At 39.5% G+C, this 21,306-nt stretch overlaps 1 protein-coding gene across 1 annotated transcript in view; it reads right to left on the bottom strand.

The window, feature by feature from the left end:
• Positions 1 to 21,306, bottom strand: part of LMX1A (LIM homeobox transcription factor 1 alpha) — a 112,692-nt gene that overhangs the window by 34,845 nt on the left and 56,541 nt on the right. Inside the window, exon 2 of the mRNA XM_072638190.1 lies at positions 14,056 to 14,288. Coding sequence (XP_072494291.1) covers positions 14,056 to 14,288 — 233 coding nt within the window. The remainder of the gene's footprint in view (positions 1 to 14,055; positions 14,289 to 21,306) is intronic.

Genomic DNA, 21,306 nt, shown 5'->3' with positions numbered 1-21,306 from the left:
ATGCTTTGGATTTGCATAGTTCTTCAGCTTCTGCTTTTCAATTCAAGCCCTGGATATAGAAGGTAATTGCAAGGGAGATCAGATTTAAAGCTAGAAGGGACCTTAGAGGTCATCAAGATAATCAATTGGTAAACTTCTAAATGCCTTCTATGTGCCAGACACTGTGCTAGCCACTTGGGATATAAAAAACAAAAACTCTGAAGTGGCTATATATTTAAAATACTGTGTACATACATGTATATTGCATACATATAGTATAATATAAAGATAATAAATACAAAATGATTGCCAGGTGATTAAATAATGCAAGGTGGTTTAGGAAAGGGGTCGTTTAAAGTTGTCCAAATGGGGAATCAGTAAAGTTTGTATTTAGAAAATGGTTCTAGACCTGTGTCTTCAAGGAAAAGAAGGATTCTATGAAGTAGAGGTGAAGAAGGGAGTATGTTTTAGGCCCGGAAGGTGATCATTGCAAAGTCACAGAGATGAGAGATGGGGCCACATATGAAGAAAACAGACAAGTCAGTCTGACTAAACCACAAGTAGGGTGTAAGAAGAGAAATAGAAAACAAGGCTGAACAGATAAGTTGGGGCCAGGTCAAAGGCTTTAAAAGCCAAACAAAGGAGTTTGATTTTATCTTAACGGCAGTGGGGAGGCAGGACAGTTTATTGAGTAGACAAGTGTGCTTAAGAAAAGCCAGAATGTGGAGAAAGGACAGCAGTGAGAAGAGAGAGAGACTTAAGGCAGGAGGTCATTTAGATATCTGGTCCAAAGGTGGCAGACATGGGGTTCAGGAGCAGCATCTCCTGAGTGGGGTTCAAACAAGATTAACATGTAATTGGCAAATATTTAACAAAATATATAAAAATACAATAAAACATACATAATGTTACAGTTTAAAACTAAGTTAATATTCATCCAACAAGGATCCTTATGTACAAATTATTGATCCCTGTTTCCATGTGAACTTGACACCATTGGTCCAATAGAACTTTGTCATTTTACAGATGAGGAAACTGAGATCCGGAGAGATTAAGTTACTTGCTTAAGGTGACAATGAAATGATAGAAGAAGGAATCAAATCTAGGTCCTCAGACTCCAAATTCACTGTATCATGCTTCCATTCCATGCTTGAGTCACTCCCATATTTCCCCATCCCAGCTCAGCTAGAAAAGCTTATCTTCCCTCTCTCCATCCATCTGAGAAGAAAAATGAGCTCCTATAAGCCCAGCCCACATATTTCTCCTCATCCCCTTGAGAAGAAGCTTTGAGGTTACAGACTGGGGGGTGGGGGTGGAAGAATGATGGTAATATTAAAACAACATGTATTATAAATTCTCAGGAAGTACTTGATGAATTGAATAGTGGAGGGAGGACAGGAGTAAAGGCAATAGTGATATCCTTGAATAGTCTTCTATGATCGGTGTCTAGCCTCCCACACCCTCGGCACAGGCTGGAGGCTTATTTCGCAGGGGATAGCCTGAGCAAGATGGAGATCACCATAGCCTTGATGTTCCTCCTTCATCCCTCCCACTCACCTGGGAACCAATGTAGGAGATAAGACAGGACAAGAAAACAAGAATTCTGGTTATTTTGTTACTATCCTTTCACTAACTGATTTGGGGAAAAGTTCCTTAAACCTTCTTGGTCCCTCTAAAGAAAAATACTGCCATATCCCCCAAAGGGCAAACCTACTAAATGCTGAGATATTGTCTAAAGAAAGATACCTTACAAGCTTGTGTGTTATTTGGTATAAAACATAACCTTTCCTGCATATTCTACCATATATTTTAAAGCTTAACCTTTAAGCTTTAAAACACACCTTTAACACACTCTTATGTACATGTAGTCTTGGTGTTATTCACACTGCCAGTTTCAACAGATTGAAATAGATTTTTTTTTTATAAAATAGTGATTTTTAAAGGGAAATTTCAGGGTTCATTTCTAGTCTTTGAAGATGAAATTACTTAGGACAACTACTTTGCTCTCCCAACAAAAATCCTTTAAGGTCACTGGTAAGGCTAGATGGGCCATGACTCTGAAGCAAATGATTACACTTCTTATCCAGTGTTTTTGGGGAAAGCATGGTGACTGGACCTATGAATGATTTCACAGTAATGTCCATATCTTTTATTGATATCTTTTTGCCTTAGGAGAAAAATAATGGTACATTTCCACACCATGTAAAAATCATGATGCTCTAATTCATTAAGATTGCCAAAATTATGCTAATGTCAACAATTCAATATTTCAAGTACCAATTTTTTCACTGATATTGTCTTTCTATTCATTAATATAGAATAGGATCCCATTAATGATTTTCATCAGTAACTGCGGCTGGAGGGAAAAATGATATATACTGAAAAACATGAAGGTAGTACTCACATCCAACTGCTTTTTAAAATCGTTAAGGTTTACAGCAACAGGTCATTTTCCTCCCAATGAATGTTTATTCAGTTTGAGGCCTCTGGTAAAACTGTGTTATGAGGAGCATAGCATTGACAACTCACTGAAATGAATATGGTCAGCTTAGAGTCAAGTCAATCCAAGAGGACACTCTCGCTCAATTCACCTCCCAATAATCAGACCCCTAGGGTTCTCAACTCTGCTGCCTGAATGGGTTTCCACTCTCACCTTTCAATTTTTATAGCTACCACTGTCCTATAAGAGAGTAAAAGAATGGTCTATTGATAGCAAGGTATCATCTCTTGTGTTTCAGGTAACAGTGTCCCAGATTCTCCTGGGAGTTAGGCTAGCTTATAACCAAGACTTGAACTGACATTCCCTTGGAAGAATTTTCAGGTATTAGAGTGGATTTAAGGCATGTCCCTTAGTTCTGCCTGACATGTGGCTAATTAGAGCAGTTAATTCATATGCATTGTTTGAAGTCTGTTCTGAGTTCTGTTGCTGGTGTTCCATCTTGTTTTGCTCCCATTATTCCTTTTAACCCATCTTTCTCTTTCACAACTACATGCCACATAGTTACTAGGGAAACTAGAGTGTTGAGATCCATCAGTAGAAATCTATCACCAGGAAAACAACCTAAAGCATGCAATGAATTAATCACATTTTCATGTATGAAAGTCAGTATGTCATCATAATTGTTGTTATTATACAATTCATCTTCAAGACAAACCCTGTCACCTTCTTTTCCTGTATGGTATAGAAAAATAGAATTCTTCCAATCAGACTAATGATCTAGTTAGTGTATGGGTGAAGGTGCAGGTCAGGATAACTGATCCTTCCTTTGGATCGTCACGTATTCCAATGTCAGCCAAATAATACCTTGTGGTTCACTAACTTTAGTGCCTCTATTTACATCATTCTCCATGTCTTTAATGTCCTCATGTTCTTCTACAATTATTCTACACATAGTCATCTTTTAATACCCTGTTTAACTTCCATCTCCTCTATGACGCCTTCCTTGACCCTATCAAGTAGGAAATTTTTTCTCCCTCATCTCATCTCTGATAGGATGGATAGTTCTTAATATTCATTGTTACCTATCATTTACCCTCTTCCTGGTACAATTTCATTGATTATTTTTTCACTTGTATTTATCTTACCTCCCCAACTACAAGTGACTCTTGAATACAGCTAGATTTGGAGCAATATTCTCATGATATCCTCATAGACAAGAAAAAAATAAAAAAAGAAAAGCTAAATGACAAAGTATTTGGATAGATTCAAAACTAGTTGAATATCTGGAGTCAGAGGAGAATAATTAATGGGCCAAAGTAAAATCAAAAGAATTTCTATAGTGGATAGCTTCAAGGATCTATCCTTGGCTTTACATTTTTTTTAACATTTTATAACTATTTTGATCAAGGGTTCTTAACCTGGAAGTCCTTGATTTTGATTTAATATATTAATAACAATTTAAATATATTTGGTTTCATTTGTAATCTTATACATTTTATCTTATGTATTTAAAAAAGTTATTCTAAGAAGGAGTATATAGAATTCACTAGACTACCAAAGGGATCTATGACATAAGTAAGGTGAAGAATCCCTATTGTAGTAAAAGACATTAAGTATTTGTGAGATTTACAGATGACAAAAACTGGAAGGGTCAGCTAATATATAGGGCAATGAACGTGGAATCATTTATAAAAGTAGACAAGTCAAAATGATAGCTAGAATCCAGTAAGATGAGATTTAAAAGAGGCAAGAATCTGACAGGTATATTGGTACTTGTAATATGTAAAAAGACTAGAGGTATTAGAAATACCTTCAGAGTGGCACAGCTCTTTTTTTTGGAGGATCTATGGGAGAGTCTATTTGAGTTCCAGAAGATGAGAAGTTATGGATGGAATGTTATCTCTTCTGGTGGAAGGAGTACCTAGGTCTATGAGATCACAAATCCATTGAAGGATGTTTATATTAATCTCATTACTTTATATAGTACTTCTATCCTGTATATTTCATCTATATTCCTCACTGTGCCAAATGTAACATGGTTATCCAGTAGTTAATTAATGAATTCAATTGCACATTCATTTTATATATTTGCTGTTGCTTTTTCAATGGTCTGCATTTGAGGTGCAGGTTTCTACTTATCAGCATTTTCTTTGATCCTACCTGGCACATATACACAACAGTGCTTTTAGTCTCCTGTTATTATGGCAGCATACCAAGCACATGCTACAACCATGGGTTATATGCCAGTGTTACAAGGCAAATAAAGATATGCATCCAGTCCTTGAGATGTAGACCTGGTTTTTCATTCCTTCTACTTTTTATTTCTTGGTTATTACAAGGAGGTCTACAGAGGGTAAAGGGTGGGATTAGCTCTGACTTTATCTGGCATCTATGTACTTTTATGACATCCATCACTGAAATAGTCAGAGAAAGCAATAACCTGCTTCACCCTCAATCTTTAATAAGACATATAAACATACAGTCCACCATCATTTGAACCTTCTCCAAATACACATTTTCCAAACCTACAAATTGTATTCAGAAGCCTTTAGCCGTTTTCTTTCTCCATTGACTCCAGGACTTAGGGCATTTGAAGATGATTTTTTCCTTCCTCTGTGCTGAGACTGCTTGTTCAGAATAGTCATCCTAGCATGTCAAGACCAGTATTCAAATGTTTTAGATAATGCATTAGTTGACTTTATGAAACCTGATTATGAGGTCCAAATCAGAATGCTAACACAATATATGCAGTCAAATTCTCCTGTACTTTTTGATAACAAGTGATTAATTATTTCTTCCCAGTAAGCACATTTGATTGGAGGATAGTGCTACTGAGTACAAAGATATGGATTAGATCCCTTTAAAGGCAAGCTAGATTTATTCTGTACCATGGCAATAATTTGGATATCAAGAAATCATCTTATTTGGGCAAGCTCAAATTATTTCCCTTCATAATCTCTACCTTTCAGCCAAAATGAATTTGCTCATCAGTCTCTTTCCTAATCTTACTATCTCTTCTCTTCATGCCTTTGCTCACATTTTCCCCTAAGCTTCTAACAGGCCACCCCACCCTCTCCTTCCTATTGTAATAGCTCTCTTCATTTAAGGCACTTTAGGCTCTCCCTGAAGTCTCGTCCCTCCACTACCCCCGTAGGAAGCAAGAACTCCTTCCTTGAATCTCTCATTTGTAACTTTCAGCATTTGCTTTGTATTTATCCTATTCTTTAGCTGCAATTATTTGTATGCATGTCTGATCTTGCTACTAGTTAGTCACTGAGTATTTCTTTTGTTTACTACGTGGAGGCACTGACCTAAACAGTGACGATCATAAGAAAAACAAAAACAGTCCCTACCCCCTAGGAGCTTACATTTCAATGGGAGTAGGAATTTAAATAACTATGTACAGAAAAGACGTGTGTGTGTGTGTGTGTGTGTGTGTGTGTCTTTGAGGGGGGAGGGATGGACAGAGAGAGAGAGAGGGACAGAGAAAGAGAGAGAGAGAATGAATAGAAGGCAACCATAAAGGGAAAAGACCTATATGGGTTCTTAAACTGGGGGCTGTGAACTTTAAAAAAAATATATTACTTCACTGAAATTGTTTTCCTTTGTAATCCTATATATTTTATGTATTTGAATATTATTATCATTTTATGTATTTGAATATTATTCTAAGAAAGCTTCAACTTCTTCTATGATCAAAAAAAATGGTGGAAGTGGGAGTTAAGAATCCCTACTCTGACACCTTGGGAGACAAGGAGAACCTTCTTCAGAATGTGGGGTTTAGGTTGAGTCAAGAAGAGGGCAGGGCAAATAAGAGGCAAAGATGAGGGGGCAGAGCATTTCAGGCATGGGGGACAGTCAACACAATGTCTAGAATCATGAGTATCAAGGGTGGGGAACCTTCAGCCTTGAGACCACATGTGGCCCTCCAGGTCCTCAAGTGTAGCCCTATGATTGAATCCAAACTTCACAAAACAAATCCCCTTAATAGAAGGATTTATTTTGTAAAATTTGGACTCAGTCAAAAGGCCGCACGAAAGGACTTAGAAGGAAACATATGGCTTTGAGGTCGCAGGTTCCCCACTCCTGGTCTAGGTCATGAAGATATTTAAAAACCAAACTGAGAAGTATATGTTGAATCCTGGAGGTAAAATTAAAGCACTACAGTCCACTGAGAAAGGGGGAGACGACCTGGTCAGAACTACACTTTAGGAAAATCACTTTGGTTGTTGAGTGCAGAAGGATTGGAGTGGGGGAGGGGCTTGAAAATGAGCAGTTGAAGGTTCAACAAAGTTTGGAGGCTTTGATAAATTGGGGAATGGTGATGCCCCCAGTAATAATGGGGAAGTTGGAAATAGGGAAGGGTTTGGGGGAAACTTAATAAAGATTTTTTTAAAGATGTCAAATTTGAGATGTCTGTGAGACATGCATTTCAAAATGTCCAACAGGTGGTTGGACTCAGAAATGAGGTTACAGCTGTTTATACAGATCTGGTGATTATCTGCCTAGAAATAATAATTGAATCTATGGTAACTGATGAGATTATCAAGTGAGAAACTATACAGCTAAGAGGAAAAAAGGGCCCAGGACATAGCCTTGAGGCTAACCCACCATTAACAGGCATAACATGGAAGAAAATCAAGCAGCGGAGATTGAAAAGGAGTGGTTGGAGAAAGAGAAACAAAAGCAGATGAGAGTTGTGTCATGAAAATAAGAACAAAGAATATCCAAGAATGAAGTCATAAACAATGTCAAAGGCTGCAGAAAAGTCAAGAAGGATAAGGATTGAGAGAAGGCCGTTAGGTCTGGCAATTAAATAGTCATGGGTAACTTTGGAGAGAGCAGTTTCACTTGAACAATTATGTTAAAACTGAGAGTGGGGAGGGTTTAGAAGAGACTGAAAAGAGTGGAAGAGGAAATATGGGTTGTCAATGACTTCTCCAAGAAGTTTATCTAGGGAGGGAATGAGAGATATAGGATGATAGCTAGCAGGGAGTATGGGAACAGGTGAGGGTTTTTAAGGATAGGAGACACATGGTCTTATTTGTAGGCAGCAAGGAAATAGGCAGTAGATGTGGAGAGACTGAATATAAACAAGAGAACAGGAAATAATTGTGGGGGTAATAGGCTGGAGAAGATGAGAGGGGACTGGATTAAGTTTTGACCTTAATAAAGAGAAGAGTGACTTCTTCATGTGAAACTATAGTTAAGGAGAAGATACTTAGGGAGGCAAGAGAGAAGAGTGAAATGAGGACCATGGTGAGGACAAAGAACAGGACTAGAAGTTGTATATAAGACCTTAAAGGGAAAGCTAGAATGATCAAAAAGTATCATCAGATAAAGCAATTTTAGAATTTTTTAACATGGAAAGGTAAAACCTCTGGATGATGGCAACATCGAAGGAATGACCATTTCTCTGTATAGTCATGGTGGAGTGGAGGATTATGTTGTGGAAACTGAAAAAAATTAGGCCAAATCATAAATAAGCTCTTTAGAGATTGTAACAACTTTTCCCTGTAGATCTCTCACAGCACTTTATTATAATTCTGTAATGTAATTATCCTATAAGATTATATATTATTGTTATCTTTGCTGCCACTCCTTAACTAGACTATAAGCTCCTTAAGAGGTAGAAATCTATCCTATCTAGACTTTCTAGAGACCCTGGTGCTTAGGACAGGATAATGTTCCAATAGCCACTAGGGATGAAGACTGTATTTTGTTTCATTTTTGTACCTCTTAGTACAATTCTGGAAAGAGCACAAAAGAATTTGGAACAAATGAACAAAATGCTAGTTAACAGTGGGTTATCTCTCAACGGGGAGAATCTCTGATTATTTAAGCTCTCTGGAAATGTTGATGACATTATATCTGGTGCCTACCTACTTCTGGCAATTCCAGAATGATGAGCTAGGTATGATCGACAAAGTCCATTGAACAAATCATAACATGAATCTATAAATCAGTTACTTTCAAGTAAGTAGGTATTTGGAAATCAATTCATTCCTTCAATACACAAGTGCAGAAAGCACCTGTCTTCTTTGGCCCTGCAGCTTGTGAAGTCAGAACTAAAAATCTTTTTGAAAAGAATGTTGCCCCAATTTCATACTTTGGATATGACCAGAGTCACAATAGCTCATGAAGTCAAGAACCTACCACAATTCATTCTCAGGGGGAATGACCCTGTCTTCTACTTTTATTTTTCTTATCACCATGATACTTAGCACAATGCTGGACACATAACAAGAATAACTAGCAGTTATAAAGAACTTTGAGCTTTGAGAAATGATTTACAAACATTATCTCATTTGGTCTTCACAGCAACCCTGAGAAGTAGGTGCTGTTATTATTATCCCCATTTTATAGATGAGAAAACTGAGAAAAATAGAGATTAAGTGAGTTGCCTAAGGTCACATGGCTAATAAAAATCAAGTACTGAAGGCACACAAAAAAACCCCCAAAAAACAAAAAAACACCGACAACACAAACAACAGTTTCTGTCCTCAAGAAGCTCACAGTCCAATGGAAGAAACAACATGTAAATTACTATGTATGGACCAGATAGTTCCAAATTAAACTGGAAGTGATATCAGAGGGAAGGAATTAGCACTGAAGGGAACCAGAGAAGACTGTAGAGATTGTAGGACTTGACTGACTCTTGAAGAAGCCAGGGAAACCAGAAGGCAGAAACCAAATTGGGGAAAGGGCAGGGGAGAGGGAAACAGTACTCCAGGAATGGAGAACAGTCAGTGAAAAGGCACAGTCAAAAGTATCATGTTTGAGTAACAGCAAGGTCCATGTTGCTAGATCACAGAGTATGTACAGGAAAGGAAAGTATTAAAAAAAAAACTTGGAGAGGTAGGAAGAGGACAGACTGTGAAGGCTTCAAAAACCAAAAGGAGGATTTTATATTAGATCCAAGAAGTAATATGGAGTGACTGGAGTTTATAGAGGAGGGGAAGTGACATAGTCAGACCTTCACTTTAGGAAGATCACTTTGATAGCTATATAGAGGATAGACAGTTACATGCTACCATCATGCATAGAGTGCCAGACCTGGGATCAGGAAGACTCATCTTCCTGAGTTCGAATCCAGGCTTAGACACTTATTAGCTGTGTAAGCAAATCACTTAACCCCATGTGCCTCAGTTTTCGCATATGTAAAATGAGCTAGAGAAGGAAATGACAAACTATTCCAGTATCTCTGCCAAGAAAACTCCAAATGGGGTCACAGAAAGTTGAACAAGAGGGAAAAAATTACTTAACAACAAAGTATGGACTAAAGATGAGAGAGACTTGAGACACCAGGAGAGCCTACATCTGAGTGGCAGCTGTGTCAGAAAAGGGAAAGGGGGATACAGGAGAGATGTTTCAAAAATAGAAACAATAAGACTTAGCAACAGGTGAGGTGACAATATTGTACTGACTAGTACATTAGCTGTGAAATAGAAGTAGAGAATAAGTGAGCAGCTGGCTCTGTGGAGGATGTCCAGAAAGAGGATCTGGTTTTCTGTATCATGGAAGAAGATTCCATTTAGAAGCTCAGATCCTAGGCTTGCGAGCTGAATATTGATTTTTGGTAAAATATTAGACTCAATTATTAACGAGATGATTTCTGAGCACTCAGAAAAGGGAGAAGTAGTCACCTGATAACAATGACGTACTCACACATAACTTTCAGGTTTACAAAGTCTTTTTCTTCTCAGTTACCTTCTGGGATAAATAGCACAGGTATCATTATACCCATTTTACAGATGGGGAGATGGAAAACTCAAAGAAGTCAATTGACCAAGCTCCCATGTAATTTTCTCAAGCATGACTTGAATTCAGGTTTCCTAGATTCCAGCTAATTCAAATAATGTCAGACAATATGCTGCCCCTTTAGAAAAGGCCGTTATCCTGGACTGTTTCAGAGACGTAGAGAATAGCGTAGAAGAAAGAGCAGTGGACTTGGGGTCCTGAGAGAGCGAGGTTCAAATCTCACCTTTTCTACTTATTGCCGGGTGACACTGCGCTAGACACTTAACCTCTTGGAGGCTCAGTTTCTTTATACGTAAGATGGGGATAATCCCTCTGCTATCTACTTCCCAGGGTTGTTGTGAGGGAAGGGTCTTGTAAACCTTAAAGTGCTATATAAACGTAAGCTATTATTCCCCTTGTTTTCGCCCTAGGGGGGGAGGGGGCAGGCTGAGATGCTTTCCTTAGTAACCCTGGCAACAGGAGGATTCGCCAGCCAGTCTGTTGGAAGTTTTCCGATGCTGGCTACAGAATCCATCACAACTTTAATGATTTTGCCTCAAGACCACAGGCAAAGCACAGACCCAAGGATGAAAGAACAGTAGATCAACAATGAGCAAATGCCCCGAATCTGTTCCCAGTTCTTTCAGGATTATACAGTCACAAAATTGCAAAATTCCAGAGTTTGAAGGGACCTCAAGGGTCCATCAAGTCCAAACGACACCTGAAAAATAAATCTTTTTATAAGATACTTGAAGAAGGATCATCTAGTCTTTGCTCAGACCTCCAAAGAGACACTTACTATATCCACTGGCATCCCATTCAACGCTTGATTAACTCTGTTAGTGATTCCTTTTAGAATGCCTAAATTTTCGTAAATTTTGTGAATTTCTAAATTTTGTTCTTTTTGTAAATTCTACCAATTGCTCCAAATTCCATCATCTGGACCCAGCAGGACAAGTACAAACACCCCTTCAGGTGGGGATATTTTAAATGCTCGAGGATGGCTATCATATGGCCACTAAAGCTTCTTTTTTCGTCCCAGTTTCTTTAACAGAACCTCGTTCGCCATGAACTTGTGAGCCTGATACCATCACAGTTACCTTCCTCTGAATGCTCTCCAATTTATCAGTGTTCTTCCTAACAGAACACACAATATACTAGATTTGATCTAACCAGACTACAATAATACTGTCTGAACAACAACATATAGACTTGTCATTACTTGTCAGACATGCTTGACCCCATTTGGGGTTTTCTTGGCAAAGATACTAGAATAGTTTGTTGTTTCCTTCCCCAGCTCATTTTAGAGGAAACTGAGGCAAGCAGGATGAAGTGACTTGCCTAGGAAGAGTCAGATTTGAACTCAAGAAGATGAGTCTTCCTGACTCCACACTTGCACAATTGATTCCTCATTTAACATGATTTCCAGATAAACCACCATCTTGAGCATACTCCCCTGGGCATGATCCAGTTTATCAATATCTTTCTGAAATCATAGTGCCCCAGATTGAACGCAAAACTCTAGACATGGTCTGGATGATGTAATCTAAAACAGGACATTTTTTTTCTGTGATGGATGCTGGGGAGAAGGATCAGATGGGGTACTTGGCATTGAGGTTCAGTCAAGGGACAAAAGAAGCAAAAGGTGATTTTTGAGGTATCTAAGGGAAGTATGGAAGAATGCAGAGAGAACAAGTTGGTTCTAACGCTTAGAATCATAGAGGTGGAATGGATCCAGTGGGTCCTCTGGGCAAAGCCCTTTACGAATCATAAATCCAGTCTACACAATGTGCCTAAGGAGCATTCATTCAGCCTCTGGTTAAAAACTTCCAATGATAAAGAACAAAGTTTCCCTACTAACTCCTTGTCTCCTTCCATACCCATCACAGGGTAATACATTCATTTTCTTCAAAGTCCTAATTGTTAAGAATATTTTTTTCCTCCTGGTGAGCTGTAATTTGCCTTTATGCAATATCTAGTTATTAGCCCTTACCTTCTGGAGCCAGGTTGAACCACTATAATCCCTTTTTCATATGACAAACTTTCAAATGTTTGAAAGTTACTATTATACCCACCCCTGCTAGCTATGTGAGTTTGTGAAAGTCACAAGGCTCCCTAGAACTCAGTTTTCCCATATTTAAAATGGGAATAATAATATTTTTACAGCCTATTTCATAAGGTTGTTGGGATGGGAAGTGCTTTGTAAGCCTTAAAGTGGAAATACAGGCATGTGAGTAATTGTTATTATATAATATGTGCAAATATGTGCCACATGATGCTTTTGGAGGAAAGCTAATTGGAACTTGCAATCATAAAGCAAGTACAATAGTGGCTGTCATATAAACAGTGATATACGAGATGTCCCAAAAGTTTTATTGCACTTTAAATAACTGAAAACTGCACTAAGGTTTCTGGGACATTGTGCTTGTGTGTGTGTATATATATATATGCGTATATATACATGTGTATATAAATACATACATTAATATACATGTATATACACACATTCATATACACATGTATACATGTGTTCATATAATATGTGGTATATATGTGTGCATACATATATGTAGATTATACATGTCTTAACCCTACTTTGTTCAGTTTCCTCTAAACTGGGCTGGTGAAGGAAATGGCAAACCACTCCAGTATCACTGTTTTCAGAAGGATATTGATAAACTGGACCATGCCCAGGGGAGTATGCTCAAAATGTTGGTTTACCTGGAACCCCAAATGGAGTCATGAAGAGTTATAGGTGAGTGAATGACAAGTTCAGACAGTATATCTACATGCATATGTATGTATTTGTATTTTGTATGTAAATATATGTGTCTATACATGTATGTGTATACATATCTATTTGTATATATTTATTTGCATCTATTTTGTATATATTTATATCTCATTTGGGCTTTACAACAGCTTTCTAAAACTGCTGTTTTACAGATGGAAAGGTTTAAATGACAGGCAGGGTCACATATCTAGTAGGATTCAAACTCAGGCTTTCTCAGCGCCACATCTTCCGCTCTTATACTACCACCACTATAAAAGATTGCTCATGTAAGTCTTTTGTGCTGGATGACGATGACTCCAGAACAGACTGCCATGTAGCATTAAGTTAGAAGCTGAAATTAAAGGATGATCATCGTTGTCCCATATTTGCATCTAATTGGAATTGTATGATGCCTATGTGGACAGTGTATCCTTTTTTCATATTCCCACAACAGGATGTAGACCTCTGAGAATTATGAAGGGCAGAAGTAAATGATTTCCATATACAAGGTGTGAGCCTCCAGTGAAAATTTTTTGCATCGAAAAATGGGAATCTAGAGTATGATTTTTTAAGAATTTAACTACTACCCTTAACTTTTCTATCATTGTAGAGGGCATCTCCATTCTCTAAGTCATGTAGGCTTACAACCCAGGTGTCATCCTTGACTCCTTATTCTCCCTCACCCTCTGTACTTAATCAGTTGCTGAGTGCTATCAATTCTACCTACATAACAGTCCAGCCTGAGTTTGGAAAAAACAATCATTCCATTTCTTCTGAAGGTGTAAAATTTGGTATGAGGCACACTGTTCATTGCTCTCTCCACTCTTCAGGGGCAGTAAGGAGCCATCACTGATCTGGGATAAGTAGAGATGAAGGGTAAAAATCAACTAGTTATACCGCCTGAAATCACATTATTTTCTGGTCAGAAAGAAGTATCCCCATTTTACAGATGGAAAATTGAGGAAAAGAGAAGTTTAGTTGTTCCTTTGGTTCAACAATGAGTTTCAAGATAACAGGATGCAAGAGCTCAGATCTCCAGACTCCTGGCTCTGTTCCTTTTTCCATGAAATAGATTTGGAGCATCCCCTTCCCTTCCTTTTCTCCCTCCCATTAGCTCACTTACCAGAGTCTGAAGCCACTGGGCTCACCAGGCTGAGCAGCTCTCGCTCCTTCTCATAATCACCCTTACAGAGTAGCTGTCCCTCTTTCAGGACAAACTCATCGCCCTTTTGAAGTTGACGCTCACAGACGCAGCAGCAGAAGCAACTCAGGTGGTAAACACTTTTCTGAGCCCTCATGACAAACTCATTAGGTGCGATGGCTTCAAAACAGCCACCACATTTAACAGCAAACAACCTGGAAGGGGAGAAACCAAGAGCCGTCAGACAGAGAAAATACTGGCTCAGGGAATCTTCCCCCTAAACCAGTCACAAATTAAAAAGTCCTATTCATGTTAGAACAATCTGGGTCATCTTCCTGAAAATCCAGGTGGCTCCTAGACATGGGGAAAATTAAAATTGGTTTATTATCCCATCCTTCTAGCTCCAGTCTGAGATTACTGAATCAAACTGAGTTAATCTGGAAGGAAAGTGATGAATTCAAATTAGTGGCCAGTTTTGGACAACATGTGTTCAGACATTTTTTGAGGAGGAGTTCAAACTCAAACTCATCATCAGAAATATTTCTTCTACTGTTAAAGTAAATCAAGTCATTAACTTACACAAAAATATCACAGAACACAGTAATATTGGAGGTCCCTCCATTTCTTGCTACATCTTAACTAATTCAGTCCTTCTTCTTGGACCGTAGGTAGGGGCTAGAGTGGATCAGAAGCAGCAGACAGAAGAGGGGTAGGGGGAATGAGGGAAGAAAGTAAGAGCTGAGCATAACAAAGACAGGATTATGTGGAGAATGAAGGGCCTGATAGCATGTCCCAGAAAGAGGGAACAACCTGAAAATGAGGTACAAGGCAACGCAGTCAATCTGGTTTCAACTTAACTTTCCATCTTTACCTTAAACTATTCATTTAGACATGGCCTTCCAACTCCATTAGTTCCATATACCTTAGTTTGTATAGATTTGTATGCATGTTGGTTTTCCCATTAGACTGTAAACTCCTTGAATGCAGGGACCATCTTTTGTCTCTTTTTGTATTTTCATAAGTTAGTACAGTGATTGGCACCTCATCATTGTGGTTGTTCAGTTGTGTAGGACTCTATGTGACCCCCATGGACATTGTACATGGAGTTTCCTGGCAAATTATTTCTGACCTCTCATCTTGTCTTGTAATGTTATTGTCAATGTAAATGTAGGTGTTGTCATAAATGAAAAATATGAATGACTGTCAAAAGTCCATGGGTTTGGAGACACATGCTATAACAACTGGGTATGTCTGAGAGAATGCATGTCAAACAAAGAAGATGCCCTCATCTCACTCGATGTACTATTGGATGACAGGAGAGAGGAAGGAGGACAGGGGATGAACAGGTCAGTTAGAGGAGGATTACATAACTAGTAAGTGTTTGATGCTCAATTTGAATTCCAGCCTTCCTGACCCTGAGTCCAATGCTCTGAACGGAAAAAATAAAGTATATTGTGCTACTTTTTCTTTAAGGCCCCTTCTGGCTCTGAAAATCTGATTGTCCGATTCTGAATTCATTAAGTATTGAGAAGAAAGTTGGAGAGTGATCTGAATGAGGTGGACTTCATCTGGGAAGCTTGCCAAAGAAAGGGAATTCTAAGAGCAGAGGAAGAAGAAGAAAGAGGTCTGATAGTGAAATAACAGAAGAAGGAAGAAAGGCATCACAGGGAGCAAAACGATAGGGGGGTAAAGGCCAGCCCACCAGGAATGATTTCCCCCAAGATTCCCAGAGAGAGGCCAGTGTGGCAGAAGCATCACCCCACCTGCCAGTGAATGCCAAGCAGTTCAAGAACTGACACGAAGAAGTCTCCAGATTTGGACATTCACTCACATAGGTGCCTCCCTCATGCATAACTAGGAACCCTACTCAAGAACACAGAGAAATATCTGTACACACCAACCGTAACCTTTCCCCCTCATCCCCAGAAGGAAAGAGGACATCTGGGGAGCAAGGATAGCAGCAGTTGCAATAAAGAGCTTACTTTGCTAATATGAGGGTGCATCTAGGGGTCCCACATGCACCAAACGGTTTAAAATTTAAAAACACTCTTCTCATAACAACCCACGTGATGTATTATTATCCACAAGTGTTATCACCTACATATTAGAGATGAGGAAAGAGATTCAGAGAGTCTGAGTTTCTTACCTAGAGTCACACAGCTAGAAAGCATTTGATCAGCTATTGGAGCTGGCCTCTCTAGATGTCAGATTCCACATTCCTTCTCGTACACCACACTGTCTCCTAAATCTAGTCACCTTCCATTGCTTTCTCCCTTCCCCTTCCTTTTACAGAGTAGAGGCTGAGTGTGAGTTTCTTCATTATGCCTTGGCACACCAAATCCCTGGGCATTTTCTTCTCCTTCCCCAACCCTAAAGTCATATGCTCTGTATTGGACCAATGCACACACACACACACACACACACACATACATATCTCTTGTGTGTTGAGACTGCATTTGTTGTTTGCCAACCTGAGCAAACTAATCAAGGCCCTTCCAGGAGACGGCCAAAGTCCCTCTGTCCCTGGGCCCTCGTTCTCCTCCCCTTCCCCTAGAATGAACTGTGAAACAGACTTAGGACAAACGCTCCCAGAGAGTCAACAAGCATTTGGGAATCGACAGCAGCAGGTGGGAGCATCTGTGCCTGTCCAACTTCCAGACTGTTAATCTTCTCCTCCCCTTTCACCAACCCCCATGCCTAAGACTTCCCTGGAGGGGGGGATTTGAATGGGGGTAGCCCAACAAAGGAACATGCCATGTTGACTCAGGAATGACAGGAGGAAGTGTCAGGAGGCACCCAACTTATGTCCTGAAATAGTAGTGACAAGAGCAGAGATTACTCACTTAAGACGGACCATTTCACTTTCTCTGGGGCCCTCCTTGAGAAATTGGGGACATCAGCTTCCCCTTCTGTGTCCAGACCAGGCCCACAGACAATTTACCTTTCTACCACCAGCCACCACCAATCCTATTATTGATCCAAGGAGGGAAGGAACATGCATTTCAACACCTGTTTGCCAGATGTGTACGCAGCTGTATGGGTACCACTGTGGATCCAGCTGCTGAAGACATGTCCCCCACCAGTTGTTTTCTCTAAGGCTCAGCCAAGCAGAGGAAAGGATTTGTTCAAAAGTCCAATTCGTAATTAAAACACAGCCTGTCTTTGCGTGCTGCCCTGAGTGGTTTCCTCCACGGTAACTTCCCCCTTTGAATGTTAATGAAACCTCACTGTGGGTACAGAGCCCAGCAGACTGGCAGTGCCTTGAAAAGCCAAACAAGGTTAACCAATATTCTCAGCTCCTTCAAAGGAGCAAGGAGCTCTCCTTTTATCCTTAGAATTCCTCCTGCCCTCAATTGTTTTTGCAAAGGATTCCCTTCCTGCTTTCTATGCCAAGGACTTGATGAGGCCAAAGGAGTGGGCACTAGTTGGCTGGCATTTCTTTCAAATCCCAATTTGCATAGGTATGAGGGATCACAATGACCATTAGCATCCTGTAGCTCAAAGTATACTAGACTTTGAGTGACAAGAGTCAATTTCCAGTCCCAGTTCTGTTATGATTTGGCACAATAACCTTGGGCTATCTCAGAGGTTCTTAAACTGAGTTCCACAAATTCCCCAAAAGGCCCTTGGTTAGATTTTAGGGAATCTATGAACTTGGATGGGAAAAAATGTCATATCTTTATTTCCAATAACTTTTGCTGAACCATAACATTTCCTTCAATTATTTTAAAATGTAATTCCAAGGAGTCCATAGGCTTTCCCAGACCGTCAGAGTCATCCATGATACAATAGAAGGTGGTGAACTCCTGCTCTACTTGTCTTAAGGATTGTTTTCTTACCTATAAGAGGAGGAAGTTGGACCAGATGAAGACTGAGGTCCCTTTCAGATCAAACATTTTATGCACTGTGGGAATAAAATGTAACAACCACCCCACCATCATGGAGTAATCCTCTAGAATGGATGTCAGGCTTCTTAAACCAGGAACTATGGAAGGCTCAACAGAATCCAGCATACTCATGTAGCATATAAGAGCCAGTACATGAGGCATGTACAGATATTTTCTGTTAGCTTCCTATTCAGTCATGTAAACACTTGGTAGGATGGTTTCTGGTAAGGAGTGACTAAAGGGTCAGTACTATGTGATCAGGAAGTCTTCTAATTGGTTGTAGAATCAAAGGCAGAGGAGGCATTGAGCTAGGAATAAGTATGGGTACAGAAGGTGCACAGCCATCTCTTCAGCGATTTCCTTTGTGGTTTCCATCAAGGCAAAGCTACTTTGAGATTAGTGGGAAAGGAGCAGTTGTCTACATTCTCCTAACTAATTGTTAGATGGGGTTGGGCACATCTCTACTGATACTTTTGTGTTTATACTTTCCTGATCTTAGGCAAAAGTGTACTCCAAGATAGGAGAAGCAAGCTGACCTGGTGAGTTTAGGATGTCCTGAGGTCCCATTGAATTCAGGAGCAGAATTCACTGGACCTAGTAGCCGTAGCCATAAGAGTCAAGAGCATGACAAAGCACCAACCTAGAGGTGGACATGCCCAGCCGGAAACCTTATTGGGTATTGCAAGATCTGGAAAGACTACAGTGTGCCATCTGAGAGACAACCCAGTAGTTGATATGCGCAGCCCAACCCATCAGTGGCTGACCTGCCCAACAAAGAGCTTTACTTAAAGGTAATGTTGTAAGGAATCCTTGAAAGGAGAAAAGGCCTTCTATGGCTGGCAGTTGGGAAGTTCCCCTGAGCCACCCTTGTCTTCTGCACCAGTGATATATAACTGAAACAGAAAAGGATCCCTTGGGGCCACATACTGACTTTGGAAACCACAAATTCACCTTACTTATATGTATTTCTATTAATTTTGTTCATCATTTCTTGATTACATTTTAATCTGCTTTAAGCTACAATCTAGAGTTTTGTGGGACACAGCCCATGAGTTTGACAGCTCTGCTCTACATATGTGCCTTGAGACCATTGTGCCTTAAATTTGAGCCTACCCTTTCTAGGGACCTTGTGAGTACAAGGGGAAAGTACATCCTGATTTTGAAGAATTAATAGTAATAACAATAAAAAACATTTATACAATGCTTTAAGATTTGCAAAGAATTTACATGTAATATTTACATGATTCTCATTACAACCCTGTGAGATATTATTATCCCCATTTCACAGATGAGGAAACCAAGGCTGAGAGAGATTAAGTGACTTGCCCAGGATTACAGAACTAAGGCAATGTATCCAAGGACAGCACTCTAACTACTGTATCACCTAGCTGCCTTGATATTTTTTAATGTTTCAGACCAATTGTTCTTTCTGTACCTTCTCAATAAATCCCTCCATACTTAAAAGCTAATAGAGTTCAATTGTTTGATTGATAATGGAGAACACATTGATGGGGGATCAGGATCAACAGTATCAGAAGCCCCAGCCCCTCAGATTTACCTGAGTGAACACTGAGAGTAGGAACTGTAAGCTACATATATCCTCTGAGAACAATACTCTATGAGTGTGGGTGCCCAGCTGGGGAGAGTGTCCCCAGAGCAGGTGCAGTACTCACATGACTAATTTCATTGTCTGATAGATAGTGTCACCAGCAAAAAGTTGGTTAGTGGTTTGCAATTCCTGCCTCCCTATTGACATCACAGCCCAGAGAATCTGGGAAGGAATATCAGAGGGACTGTACCCAAGACACAACTCCAATAGGTTGGCTAAGTTGTTTAAATGCAAAATGTACTCTTGCCAAAAAGACTTATGGAGAACTTGTATGGGGCAGGCAGTCACATGGTGGCCAGAAGAAACGATACAAGGACACTCTCAAGGTCTCTCTCAAGAACTTTGGATTTGATTATGCAACATGGGAGACACTGGCACAGGACCATTCAGCATGGCATGCCCACATCAGAAAGGGTGCATTGTTCTTTGAGCAAAGCAAAATTGAGACAGCACAAAGTAAATACAGGATGCACAAATTTGGGATATCCACTCCAAATATTCATATGGACTATCTGTGCCCAATCTGTGGTAGAGCATTCCGAGCTTGTATTGGTCTGATCAGCCACAGTCGAACACACTGAAATTTCACTTTATCATGGTGATGTCATTTTGGTCCTCTTTGAAGATGAAGGACAACAACCAACCCAGGACAGGAAGTCCAGCTTGGACTATTAAGTAGTTCAACAACCTGCAGTTGTTCAGAACTAACAATTATAACAACAATACAACAACATTTATATAGCACCTACTATGTGCAACACACTGTGCTCAGTACTTTACAATTATTATCTCTTTTGATCTTCACAGTAATCCTGGGAGATAGCTACTATTATTATCCCCATTTTATACATGAGGAAACTGAGGCAAACAGAGGTTAAGTGGGTCACACAAAGAGTAAGTATCTGAGGCCTAATTCAAACTCAGGTTTTTCTAACGCCAGTCCTGGTTCTTTATCTGCTGGGCCAACTAATATCAGATGAATGTTCAGAACTACCTGGTTCCATGTTCGAGGACCTCTTTGTAACTTCCCCATAAACCCTCAGATTAAGAAACATAGCCCTAAACAAATTATTGCTTTCTTCCTAATAATGGCTAGCATTTACATAGTGCTACAAAGTTTGCAAAGCACTTTACAAATATAATCTCATGTTTATCTTCACAACCCTGTGACATAGGTGCTATTATTAACCCCATTATATAAATCAGGGAACTGAAGCAGACAGAGCTTAAGTGATTTGATCAGGGTCATACACAATCACTAAGTGTTTGAATCTTGATTTGAACATATGTTTTCTGAACTCTAGATCCAGCACTTGGTCCATGGTGCCTCTTAATATCTTGATGAATCAACATTTAAGAATTTCCCCCATTGGTTAAAACCAATCCTACATCACTTCAACTGGGAAAGATGAGTGGTTGGTCACTACCAGTGCTAGGTAGTTGAGTCAATTATTGGTAGCAGTCTTTATGTTGAGTGAAAATTTACCTCTCCAAAACTTCCCCCCATCAATCTTTTGCAACTAACTTCCTGAATGACCTTAAGCAAATCACCTAAGCCCTCTGATTCCCAATGTCCTTATTTAGACAAAACAATAGTATTGGACTAGACGATCTCCAAGGGGCCTTGCATCTCTAAATTTTATAATAATTCTGTCTCCTAAGTTTAAGCAAAATAAGTCTAGTCCTTCTTTTGAATGATGGTTCTTAGAAAGCTATCCTATGAACCATCCCCCAAAC

This window comes from Notamacropus eugenii, chromosome 2, assembly GCF_028372415.1.
Source record: "Notamacropus eugenii isolate mMacEug1 chromosome 2, mMacEug1.pri_v2, whole genome shotgun sequence".
Lineage (NCBI taxonomy): Eukaryota > Metazoa > Chordata > Mammalia > Diprotodontia > Macropodidae > Notamacropus > Notamacropus eugenii.
Note: the sequence above shows the minus strand (reverse complement) of the source record. Positions and strands in the feature narration are given on the sequence as shown.